This window comes from Rhinoderma darwinii, chromosome 4, assembly GCF_050947455.1.
Source record: "Rhinoderma darwinii isolate aRhiDar2 chromosome 4, aRhiDar2.hap1, whole genome shotgun sequence".
Taxonomy (NCBI): Eukaryota; Metazoa; Chordata; class Amphibia; order Anura; family Rhinodermatidae; genus Rhinoderma; species Rhinoderma darwinii.
In genome coordinates this window covers 26,610,832-26,624,401 of record NC_134690.1, presented here as the reverse complement: position 1 = coordinate 26,624,401, position 13,570 = coordinate 26,610,832, and the positions used below count along the sequence as shown (strand labels likewise).

Below are 13,570 nucleotides of genomic sequence, written 5' to 3'. Positions count from 1 at the left end.
AAAAAACACCATTTTAGCTGCGGAATTATGTGCGTACACCTGCGGTTTTCATGTGCATGTAGCCTAAGGGTATGTTACTGCTTATTTTCGGCCGTTTTTCGCCTCCAAACATCTGGCCATTGATTTCCTTGGGAAAAACGGCATTCTGTTCCGACAGGCCTTTTTTTACGCGCCCGTTTTTCGAAACGGCCGCGAAAAAGAACTGCATGTCACTTCTTGAGACCTTTTTGGAGCAGTTTTTCATGGACTCCATAGAAAAACAGCTCCAAAAGCGGCCATTAAAAAACACATTTTTGATTGTGTCCACATACCCTAACCCTTAAGCAGCTGTATCTTTCTCCTCTAGCAGATTAACCCTTTACTAACAGCTCTATTCTCCACTAGCAGATTAACCCTAAGGGTATGTCCACAAGGCTTATTTTCAGTTGTTTTGAAAATACGGGGGCTGAACGCCTCCAAACATTTTCCCATTGATTTCAATGGGAAAAACCGTGTTTCACTTCCATGGGCCCCGTAGAAAGAAGCGCATGTCCCTTCTTGAGCAGTTTTTCCATTGTCTAAATAGAAAAACAGCTCCAAAAAGGGCCGTAAAACACGGCTGAAAATCAGAGGCTGTTAACCCTTGTTAACAGCTCCGTATTTTACAGCAGTTTTTTGTTTAGCGTGTGAACATACCCTTAACAAGCAGCTGCACCCTCTTCTAGCAGAATAGCCCTTTACAAGCCGCTCTATCCTCATCAGATGCACTGATCGCGAGCAGGAACTGTAATAGAAACGATATTAGAAAGTGGCAGAACTTTTTATTTTACCCCTTTGAAGTAATTTTGCTATATCTGACACGTGTCACAAAGCACAGAAAGTCGTCAGTCTTTATTTTACAGTAATATTTATTGTACATCAATAATCCGCAGGCAATGAAACCCTTGAAAGGTTAAAGAATGATACAACGCTGTCGCTACCGACATTCAATGGAATGAATGATTTCATTAGAAACAAAAAAAATTAAAAAACAAAAACCACAACAAATATACAGCTGGTAAAAGTATGTGGCTTCACCTTAGACGGTCACACGGTCGTATGGATTTATGGAGGGCGGGAGGGACTCCGTATCACAAAATAAAGATATCCGTCCCTGTTCTCATCATTTCAGTGAAAGTCTTTCAACCGGATGCGTCTCGTTTTATATGTAGAAAGGACTTCAGTGCATAAAGCTCAGCGCACAACAGCAGGATCGTCAGCGCACGGCAGATACACTGAGCAGGTCGGTACTGATCACAGGCGGCAGGACGAGCACATGCAGATGTGGTGGGCGGTGAACTGGAGACAGTCACATTGTTTAGTATTTGTGTACTGAACCTTCCTTCTCCAGAAGTAGTTCTGCAAATCGTTGCTGAAGCTCCCGTTCTCTTTCCTCCTGTCGCTGCACATCTTCTTTAAGACACTGTGGGGGGGGGGAAAGAAAAAGTATAGAATTTCATGTATATTGTATGAAAAATACACGACCGGTAAGCTGAACTGCAATGAACATTGTGAGAAGAATAAAAAGCACTCTGTGTCCCCTGAGATCAACCATTTCCTTTCTCTCTGCAAACCTGTAAGGCAACTGACTGCAGCAGGAGCCCTCCCCCACTGCTCGCACTAAAAAAAGCAGACCAGGAAATAAAGCCGTGCCCCTCAGCCAGCTGATAATGAAAACAATAGGGATATTGGTCCTTTAATGGGACCTGATAGTGAAGATATTCTGGATTGTCGGACGGTCGTACAAGACCTTAAAGAACATTAAGCAAAAAGTGGTAAAATCAAAATGACCTGCCCTCAGTTTTAATTTTTATTAAAAAGTCCCCCAATTAGTTTGTGCTAAATGCAGGATCTCATAAATTGGACTAATATATAAAGGAGTTGTGTCCAGTGCTGTATGGGGGGGGGGGGGGGGGGAGGAAAAAGACAACCCCTTTCCCCGGGCTCCACAAATTTGTGCCCAGTTGTCTCCTTTGGACCAACTCCTTTATCTATACCAACCCCCAGGTGGTAGGCTGCAGGGGAATGCTGGCTGGGAGTTGTAGTTTCACCCCAGCTGTTGAGTCAGGCATTGCAGACCACTGCTGTAAACAACGGGACAATGGTTGGACATCATAATTGACTTCTTTTAAATAGTCGCCTTTTTGATGTCAATAAAAATGACAGAGGGGCAATTTCACCAACATCATTAAGATTTGTTTTGGCGCCCACTCTCAGCCATCTTTTGGATGCAATCACGATGAACCGGATTAGAGCGGTTTTACCACCAGGGACATTTATAACATATCCACAGCCGCCATCATGCGCAGCCACCTCATCTCTTCCTCTCTAGAGCAGAGTCCACAAACATGGTTTGTGCCAGAGACGGGAGCCAAATAAAACGGCATTGCGGGCCGCAGGTTGTGCACCGCTGCCATAGAAGAAGAAGTCTCCATTTGTTCTTAGTGACCTCCACACTCAGGTACAAAGTGTAATAAGAAAAAAAATAAAAGAACTGTATTGAGTGTGAATGTTTATTTCAATGGGAGGGGGTATAAGACCCCTCGGGCTGCATGCCGGATCCCTCTTTAGCAGCTCCCCTGACCTCTACAGACAGGGGACAGTCGGGGGTGCCCCCATATACATTGGATTGTTGGACTCGCCTGCCGAAATAAGCAGATAAGACCGATGTTTATCTCATGTGTATGGCCAGATTTTTGTTACCAGCAGAATTGTGAATGCAGCTCTGGAGTTTAATACAGGTTAACATCTTATTATGTTTAAATAGGTATCTTAAATATTTAGACCACATGTTTACCTCCATCCTCCTGGGGATGGCGATATCTTCATGTTTCTTCAGCTCCTCAAATGTCTTGAGTTCCAGGTTGGCCTGTTCATACTGATCCCATACTTCATTTAGCTGTTTAATAAGCCCCATTGCTCGGGACTGGTAACCACCCAGCAGGATCTTTAACTTCTTCTCCATCTTTGCCGCTCTTTTGGCTTCCGCAGTCATGTGACCTCGGTTTACCTAAAAAAAAACAAAAAAAAAAAACAATGGAGCTTTATGTTAAATCACAATTTTCTTAAATGAAACCTAACAAATATACGTAGGTAAGAAGTAGGGAAAATATGGCAATATAACTGCATGATCAGACTACACAGGGTTTGTAGTCTGTAACCATGGAGACACATAGCTCTGCACAGGAGCTGTATACACAAAACAGTAGGAGCTTTATAATCAAGACTCCTGGCTAACCATGACCTGAGATGACCATGCACAATGCCAAGTGTTCGTGTGGTTGTTTACATTGCTCCATGATATCAGGATTATTACAGGACCTGCACTGGATATTTCCCTTGTATATGTGAGTTCCCACTAGGGATCGTTTTCTGCCCCGAAGATCAAGATTATCCCAATTTTTAGATGCTACTAAAAGACATTTCCAGAAGAAGAAATGGCGGCACACCGAGATGGATGATGTGCTATGGCAGGCGGATAGCCGGCCCTTGTCGTACAAGTTAGGTGTGGCGTGCCGGGCCTCTAGTGCTGCCAGACCCACAATCACACCAGATGCCGCAACACATCAGCCTGCGAGGTGCGGAGATCGTTGTGTCAGGCCTGGCTGCCGGATCCCTGCGCTGCGCTATCCAGAACGGGACACGGATGATTCGAGAGAATAACAGAGAGGATAGTCAGACATGTTCCCTGCTCGTAAGGTACAAAGGGTATATAGAAGAGAACAGGGCAGGATATCCAGGCCACAGGTTTGATACATCGCCTTGCGAAAGTATTCACCCCCTTGGTGTTTTTCTCGTTTTCTTGCATTACAACCTAGAATTAAAATGTATTTTTTGGGGGATTTGTACCATTTGATTTACACAACACGTCTACCACTTTGATGTGATAAGTATTCACCCCCTGGAAGTCAACACTTTGTGGAGCCTTTTTCTGCACTTACAGATACGAGTGTCTTGGTGTTTGTCTCTATTATTTTATCACATCATTTTTTCCCCGATAAAACTCCTCCAACTCCTTCAGGTGAGATCTTTGTGTTGAGCGTCTTCAGATCATGTCACAGATTCTCTATAGGGTTCTCTGGGATGTGACTCGGCCATTGCAGGACATTTCCCCTTACACCCTGCCACCACCATGTGACTTCAGAAGTTTGACAAGATCTTATTTAAGGGGTTTCATAGCAAAGGGGGATACAACTTTTCAGTTTTTATAATTCTTTTTTTAAACAAGACCCCCCCCCCCCTGTAAACAAATTTGACTATTTTCAGGTCCATTACATAAAATCAACTTTAAAGAGGACCAGTCCCTTCTCCCAACATGTCTAATTTAGTAAATACTTGTATGCCCCATTAAAAAACAATTCTAGAGAATCTTTTCTTTTGAACTTTGCATTGTGCTGTTCCTCTGTTATTCCTCCTGGAAATGTATGAATGAATGGACATAGTACTAGCAGTTGGGGGTGTGTCCTTACAGACGATGTCCAATCAGTGCTGACAGACTGTAGGTACACGCCCCTATGACAGAGGTGGAATAACAGCGCACTGTAGACAATTTATTCATAAATTTCTAGGAGGAATAATAGAGGAACTGCACAACATAGAGTTCTAAGAAAATGTGTTCCAGAATTGTGATTTAGAATTGTCAGGAGAAATGACAGATCCTCTTGAAAATCCATTTTAATCCCAGGTCCTAATGCAACAAAAATTAAAACCACCAAGGAGGTGGATACTTTTATAGGGCGCTGTAGCACAAGAAAAAAAAATTCTCAGACAAAAACTATTCAACCGGGATCCCAACGATCAGGTGGAGGGGAGGCCATCGGGCGCAGACGGATGCATTTTCAGCCCATGTTTCAAACCAAAAACCAGAAGACAAGCCCTTTAACACTTTCAACGTCGTTCCACCGGCGATTTCCATTGGGAAAGGGTATTTAAATACGGCGCCCACTCAGAAGCAGCGCCATAGCCTCCGTGTCTCTGCTGTGTGACCCAGCGGCCATGCTTGCAATTCAAAAAATTTCTTATCGCAAGCATTTAACCCCTCAGGATGCCGGTGTGAGCTATGACCACCGGTACCGGAGGGGTTTTTACCTCCCCTTTCAATTTGGGTCCAGTCAACTGCTCCCGTGAGTGTATTCCTCTAGCAGCAGGGAGCCTTGTGAACGCTCCCAACCCGGCTATCGAGAGGTCTACAATACAGGTCTCAATAGCAATGAATGGATTTTGCCATAGACTGTGATATTGCAGTCTATGGCATGAGCGATCTAATGATCGCAGGTTCAAGCCCCCTATTGGAGCGAAGTAAATGTAATAAAATGTGAAAAAAGTTAAAATGTAAACATTTTTTTTAGCAGTCACCCCCCATTTCCCTAGATCACATAGAAAAATAAACAATAATAAAACACACATTAGTGTCCCCGCGTCTTAAAATGCCCAAACTATAAAAATATTTATTTAAAAGTAGGGCTTGGCAATCAAATTAATTTGATTAATTGGCCCTCAAGGCTCTCACAATTCTGTTTTTCTAACAATGGTTGAATCGCTTCTTTAGCGTCGCTCCGCTGCAGGAGGAAGCTCCACCCCCGCCGCCTCGTCACTGCCTGGTCTGCCCCGTCCGGTCTCTGCTTCCCCCGGTGCTGCACGGGGTCCTGCTCAGACCTGACCCTATAATGTAATCTCTCCCCAGAGTGCGCGCGCGGCGCCATCTGCCTGATCATGCTGCAATTGACACTGCTCGCGCGTGCAATGTCAGAGACGGAGGTGGTGCCGGGCGGAGGGAGGTTAGCGCAGGTAGTATGTAATGGATTATAGATTCCGCTAACCTGTTTTCCCTGCTGGGAACACAGAAGTTATAATCAATATATTGATAGATATTTTTCCAATTCTATTTATGATATAAAAAAAAAACCTGTATTTTCAGAGGTTAAAAGTTGTGAGGTTACGTACAATAATTATAGCAATACAATGTTAAAAAGTTATTTATATAGAGAAAATCTATTCCATAATCTCTTGGTGTTCCTTCCCGTTAAATAAACTGAAAAAAGTAAGAAAATCATCCAATGGTTGGAAATCAGCCGGGACACAGAGGTAGATCGGAGTTTAGGGGGCCCCGGTCTAGAGATAGAGGTGGGACCCGCATCTAATCTGACATATCCTGTGGATAGCTCATAAATGGCCCTGATGGGAAAACCTCTTTAACCAGTTCAGGACCGGGCTATTTTGAGCCTTCAGGACCAGACACCGTTTAGCCATTTTTAGCACGTGTTAGTTAAATGGCTATAACGTTTTTATTTGTTGGGCGAACGACGTGATTTTTGCGACGTTTTTTCCGTAGACAATGCAGGTTTAGTTTTTTATCACTTTTATACACATCCTTTTTGCTATTTTAGAATTTTTATTTATAAAGTTTGAAAATAGTAAAAAAATAAGCTTTTTTACGTTTCAGCAATTTTTTTTGGTAATAACATAGTTTTACCCTAAAATAACCTTTTATTTGTGATCGTCATTGTCTACCGTAAATTTTAATATATTACATGTCTATATTAGGGTAATTGGGTCAGCGCTAGCTTTACAACAGTGATTAGCGGGGGGGAACGGTTTTTTTTTGTGTATTTATTATTAATTTTTTTTGCACTTTACTTTATTATTTTTTTATTACTGTGGTCTGTTCCTCAGAGGTCAAAAAAGACCTTTGGGGAAACTTTATATATTTTTTTCTCTTTCTTTTACACCATCTTTTTTCGCTGTAACGCTGGGTTCACACACACTATTTACGGACGTAATTCGGGCGTTTTAACCTCGAATTACGTCTGAAAATACGGCTCCAATGCGCCGGCAAATATCTGCCCCTTCATTTGAATCAGGAGGCTCTAATGATCATCAAAATCCTGAAGAACAGGGGGGGGGATCACGACCACGCTGTCGGCTTAAAGGGGTATTCCCATCTTGGCCATTTATGCCTGATAGAGGCAGGTCCCACCTCTAGGACCCATTCTAGAGATAAATGCGGGTCTCCTAAACCTCGCCCTACCTTTTGTCGCTGGTCCCCGGCCACTGACTGACGAGGTAGCAGGGTTTTCTGGAAACAGCGAGAGCACATTTTGCTAGTTTCCGAAAACTCCCATAGAAGCAAATGGAAGTTACTGAAACAGCGGAGCACAGCGAGAAGGTAGGACGGGGACCAGGGGGCCTTGTTCTAGAGACAGAGACAGGTCCTAGAGGTGGGACCCGCATCTATCGGACATTTATGGCATATCCTGTGGATATGCCAAAAATGTCCTAGATGAGAATACTGCTTTAGCAATAATATATATGTGACTCTTATAAAGTAACATCCTGATGACGTGTCTGAGGATAGGAGTCCGGGTCATAAGACCCTTACCGACCGTCTATGTAAAGGGGCAGAAATGCTGTGCCCGTGTCGGCTGCGATTGGCTCTTGTCGGAGATGCGAGCAGAGAAGCGTACAGACCAATATAAACACCGATCCTCGTTATATCACAGAACCCCTTTATAGCAGGACATACTGAAGGATTCAGATGTATGAAGAGGTCACATATATTAAGATGTTCTCAGAAACATGAGACAACTTCTTTGACTTAGTGGCTCCTTTAAGGGAGTATGATGTACGAGAAAGTGATTATCTTTTGGATATATGAACCATTAACATTTGAAACAAAAAGGCGGCAGCTAAACAGACCGCGCAAAATATCTACAAACGGAGAGCAGAAATCGCTAAGATGACAAGTCTTGCTGTGAAGAACACTACTGCCCTCTGGTGGTGAAACCGAGAACATCACCGTGGCACCAGGATATTAACATTTACAGCTAATTGTACTGAACACTTAGGCTGTGGCTACGCAGCGACATTTGGTTGTAAAATACCGTGACCTCAACATTTCACTCTGGTAAGCATAGTTGTCCGTGAACTTGTTGCATATAAAAAATACGGCAGTTGCGGAAAACCCACAATTTTACTGTGTGGCTGTGTAGCCTCAAACGTAAACGTTAAAGAACGACGCGATGTAGTCATTTTAAAAATCCAGTTGCTAAAACGGATATCTCAGGGCCCCTCCGCTGGGTGGTTTGTATTACACACGCTCATCCATACAGCTCCCTTTATGGAGGAGTTACATTCAAGCAACATATAAAAAAAAAAAAGAAATGTACGCGCCATTTTCTTAGAATAAACCGTATGGGCGAGTATGTGAGTAGCCGCATACAGAGCTGGTCCCAGAGATCTCAACTTTCAATTTTGAGAACGTGCTATAGGCCCCCGTTCTACCGACAAAGGCCAAAAGAGTGGCTTTTTGGCTTCCGTGAGGATGGCAAACATTTTTTTGGACTGTATAAGGTAGCACAGCAGACTGCGCTTTGCTATACAGTTGGCCACCACGACGAAAAACGGTGCGGTATTGCGGCATGCATCGTTGTGGAATATTTCTGATGTGTACTTCGTGTAAACAGAAACGTAACCCTTTTACTGCCAAGTATGTATGTCATATGTCATGACAGTGCCACGTGGCAATAGCGCCATAACAATACGCCATAGGTTTTCTGATGCCTCCTGCCTGTGCTGTGGTATTACGGCACAGGTCATCACGGGGTTACTCTCCTTCCTTTTTGTGTATACAGCTCCTAAGCAGACCTGTGTGCCCAAATGCAGCCCTATGTTATTCCACTCCCTCTGTCTTTCTCTAGGTTTGTAGGTGACTAAGAAGAGGGGCAGATGCAGTGGAGTAACGGGCAGTATTTGGACAATTTACATCCTGCGGGTCACTACTTGGTATCGCTCAGCGCTGCCCTGCCGGGTCTGCAAGTCCACGATGTAAGTAGTGATGATGACGGGGCACTCACCTCCAGCCTCTTCTCCAGAGAGTCTATTCTGTCCTTCTTACTGGCCAGGTTAGCTCTGGTGTATCGTCCTTGTCCGGGCAGGTAAAGCACCTGACTGTAACATTCCTCCCACACCTGGTTGTAGGCGTCCAGAGACAAGTCTCCATGGCTCATACCTTGCTTTACCACCTCCATCTCTTGCTGCAGGAGCTCCTCAGCCTGCACAGGGAACATGAAAATAAAGCTTAAAAGGGGTCATCGCGCCCCTCTTCTGATCGGACATCAGGGGTGGGGCGATGCTGCTGCCCCCCAGACGGGACCAACACCCAGCAAGTACCATGCACATATTCTATCCCAATAGGACACGCGCATGATAATTGCTGGACATCGGACGGCCGCCTTGGTAACTGTCCGCTATGACGTACATACGGAAAGCGATTGTCCAAATGTACACCACAGAAGCTACGATAAAACACCCCAATCTCAGAAGGGACCAGGTTTATAAGATCATGTAGACACTCACATGCTTTAGATCATCTTCTGTGAACTTATCATATGGATTGTGCTCTAAATATCCCACATGTTCAGCATTGGTGGAGCCGGGAGTTTTCCCTTTCTTGCTCGCTGCATTGTCTCCATATGGATGATGCATGGAGTCGAAGTGCAGCATTGTGATAATCTCCTTCTTGATCATTTCTTCGCTTTTCTGCAAGTCCGTGAGCGGCGGCTCTACATTCACGGGCCTCAAGATGGTCTCATTTACCTGCAAACCGATAATGATCTCCGTATTATTCCAAACATTTAAAAACGAAGGATATTTTTAATGAAGACTGTTTGCGATCGTTTTGTGTCGACAGGCCCTTTGCAGGCCTAGGTGTCTTTACGGTAACAGACTACATACCCGGTGTGGTCAGATCTTGCAGTAACACTCCCACCCATCTGTCTCCCACTTCTAACAATCAGTAGGTTAGCAAGTAATAAAGGATAGATGGCAGGAAGTGTGACAGAAGGATCTGACTACACAGGGTTTATTTGTAGTCTGTAACCATGGAGACACACTGCTCTGCATAAATCGCTGTATACACTAAACAGTACGACTTAATATTTGCAAAGTTGATTAATTTAACTGCAAAAGGTTGACTAACCCAGAGGATAAATCTAAAAAAGCTACAGGAAATTGTTGTCCCTTTCTCCTTTTTCAACACTTTTAAAAAGTGGGGAGTGTAGATTTAATTTTCTGTCTTTAGGACTGCCCGAGATGAGCCTAAATGATTAAGGCGCATTTCACTGCAATGTACTTTAGTTTAGGACAGGTGTGCGCAACATCAGTCTTAATAAATTGCCAACATTAAGTGCTGTACATAGGAATCAGCAGACAGAAGTGTTGAACGGCTTCTTCTCTTTTTTGTTCTCCTGGGTGCTCGGCAGTCTGTGACAGCGGTGTAATGCCATAAACATACAGCGGGCCGACCTTCAGTAAAACTATATGGTCTATTCTAGTCACCAACTCCATTACAAGGAGATAAAGGAGCGCCTGCTCACCTCAGAGGGTCTTGGTAAGTCCTTCTGAATAGCTTTATGTCTCTGCTTCAGTTCCTTCGCTCGTTGTGCATCTCGAATTGCCTGAAAATATAAAGAATTCAGTTCGGACAGTAATATTTCCCCCCCACAAAACATGTCACATGTAAAATACACAAGAGCACTTTACCATTTATTTTTCATTTTTAATAATTCATAGCTTAGTGTACATAGTGATGCCGGCGATGACCAACTAAACATGATCAGGCTTGTGACAGCAGGATGGTTACAAGCTACACAAGTAAAGCCAGCAGCGGTTTGAGGCCTGTACCCCCCCCCCCCCCCCCCCGATGACAACCATGTAAAGGGTCCGTTGAAAAATAGAACATGTCCTATTTTCTTCCGTTTTCACGTATCCCTCATAAGACTCAAGTCTACAGGAATCCGTGAAAATAGGACCCGGCATGGTTTTCACATCCGAGTTTTCCCACGTCCGTCTGAATTCGGCCTATGAAAAAGGTTTATGATGAAGAGTTGATTCTTTTTTTTTTTAGGAAAGCATCGTCTTTACAACTATGGATTCCATTATAACAATTTCCAAGAGTTGGGAAATACTAAGATATATAGATACTTTTAAGCACATCAGTCATTGTTTTTTTTGGTATTAACTTCCAATCCGATCTGCTGATGGCTTCAATAATACACTGCAATTCTTCTGTATAGTAATTTACCATGGTTGTCAGGCAGGGCAACATAGGCGCTCACACGTGGCAGACCTGACGGCCATTGTTAGGGCCCCATATGCCAGTGATATTGCACATGCTGAACAACGCTCTGAAATAAAGTTCTGGCACCGCTCAAAAGCGGGTCTATATTCTAAATACATTGCCTCTCAGCCCGATTGGCTGGGATACCCCATGTGGTCACGGCCATGGCACCTGTGTGCTGAAACTAGTTGCAGCTGCAGCCTGGTGGTGCCTCTTGGACAATCCCCCGGTTCTGTTCAGCCGATTCAACAGTACCCACTGCATTACTTGGCAGGGGTTTTCCCAACTCACCCGGCTTCTTCTCCGCAGCAGCACACAGCTAGTCAAACTTCTCGTACTGGTGATTGGTCTGGGTGACCAGCGGTGGGATTTGATATAGGTTGTTTGGCAGAAAAGCCCTTTATTAATATGTATTAATAAAGTGGTATTGATAGACATATTATATATATACATACACACACACACACACACACGGCATGTCTGATCCATCGATAAATCAGTACCTGTTTGCGGGACTCCACATCTGCTGCGTCTTCTATAAATGAGTCTTCTTGGTCTCGCTCCTCCAGTTCTCGCTCTGCATTTTCTGGCAAGACGATCTCAAAGTCATTTTTCGGAACTGGCAGAGACATTAGGCCAAGACGTAGCTGTTCCCGGGACTCTCTTTCCTGCGAGCAACAGATAAAAAACGATATGAAATATATTCATCACATTTATCCATCTTGCCTCCCCGCGATGCCTATTCTGCTGGTCTTCACATTCATCTTTATCTAAAAACTTAGTGAGCCCGGACTGAATATCGGAAAGGTAAAGTTTATAGTATTCAGACTGAGATTTTAAAACTCGATTTAGTCAAAGTGGCAAAAACTCTATAAATAAGGGCACCTACTAGATGTCCTAATAGAAACAAGATAGCGGGAGGAACCGCACCAACCCTATTTCCCAAAGGCGTGCGCTCGATGAAAAGTACTGAGCCGTTCTTGGCTGCATTAACTTCCCCTTAGCAAGAACAGAGCCGTGAAGCCAACCAGACAAGAGGGACTCACTCAAAGGGACACTCCACATGAAGCCAACCAGACAAGAGGGACTCACTCAAAGGGACACTCCACGTGAAGCCAACCAGACAAGAGGGACTCACTCAAAGGGACACTCCACATGAAGCCAACCAGACAAGAGGGACTCACTCAAAGGGACACTCCACATGAAGCCAACCAGACAAGAGGGACTCACTCAAAGGGACACTCCACATGAAGCCAACCAGACAAGAGGGACTCACTTAAAGAGACACTCCACATGAAGCCAACCAGACGAGAGGGACTCACTCAAAGGGACACTCCAGGCAAAACGGATATATACCTAGTGCCAGGCCTGAGGGGACGGAGTATGACAGCGATTCCATTTGGTGTTCATTAAATCCCTGCATTAAATAGAACCTTTCACCTGCCCATTTATGTGCAGCATCTAATGGGGAGGGCTGCACAGACTCTGGTGCACTTACATTTTTTTCCTACCCTCCTCCGTTATTTAGATATCGGTGCCGTTATATTTGGCGCCCGATATTCAAATAATCCTGTGTAATGTCAAGGGGGCGTGTAATGTCAAGGGGGCATGTAATGTCAAGGGGGCGTGTAACATCCCTGTGTCACTGTCCAATCAGCTTTGAGCTGTGCGCGCGCTCTCACTCAGTTTTCAGCTCTTGGCAGACAAGGACAGGACTGTGTGATCTCTGGCGACAGGTCACAGTCTTGTACTTGTCTGCCAAGAGCTGAAAACTGAGTGAGAGCGCGCGCACAGCTCCGATGCCGCAGATACTCCCTACTCCTCTTCTGTTCCGTGCTGGCGGTGGAGCTGCGTGCACACGCGCTCACCTCTCCAGCTCTTGCTGTGACACAGTCCGTAGCAGATTGGACAGTGTCACTGAAATGTTACATGCCCCCTTGCCAATTACACGCCCCATTGACAGTTCAGGGGGTTATTTAAATATCAGGTGCCAAATATAACAGCACCAATATCTAAATAACGAAGATAAGAAGAAAGTTTATAGTGAGGTTTGTACAGCCCTGCCTATTACATGAGCAGGTGAAAGGTTCTCTTTAAAGGGAATCTGTCGTAAATTTAAAAGTTACTTATTCTTATTATATTTTTTGAGTGTATTTTTTTTTCTTTCCACAAGGTGGGAAGTATTAAAAATTAAATACGTTTACATATTTTCCTATGTTGGCCACCAGAGGGAGCTCTTCCCAGAATTACAGCAAGGTGAACCAGGCAAAGTGACCCGACTCACAGCCGCTGCAAATACTGGAGGGAGACTCACCCGCCCCCTCCCTGTTTTTGGCTACAAGCCAGGAAAAGGTGTCTTCAAAACGCCAAGCATTGTCCAGCTCCATTTTGGGCGTGATTGTACAATGTCAGCAGCTCTAGGTCACACCAAAAGGC

At 44.3% G+C, this 13,570-nt stretch overlaps 1 protein-coding gene across 1 annotated transcript in view; it reads right to left on the bottom strand.

Annotated features, from left to right (window-relative positions):
- Window positions 1-869: 869 nt before the first annotated feature.
- CDC5L (cell division cycle 5 like) overlaps window positions 870-13,570 on the bottom strand; it is a 28,642-nt gene continuing 15,941 nt past the window's right edge. The window contains exons 11-16 of the mRNA XM_075860939.1: window positions 11,638-11,802; window positions 10,392-10,472; window positions 9,373-9,612; window positions 8,871-9,068; window positions 2,816-3,028; window positions 870-1,441 (exon numbers count right to left, since the gene is read on the bottom strand). Of these exons, the coding sequence (XP_075717054.1) occupies window positions 1,337-1,441; window positions 2,816-3,028; window positions 8,871-9,068; window positions 9,373-9,612; window positions 10,392-10,472; window positions 11,638-11,802 (1,002 nt within the window). The 3' untranslated portion in view covers window positions 870-1,336. The remainder of the gene's footprint in view (window positions 1,442-2,815; window positions 3,029-8,870; window positions 9,069-9,372; window positions 9,613-10,391; window positions 10,473-11,637; window positions 11,803-13,570) is intronic.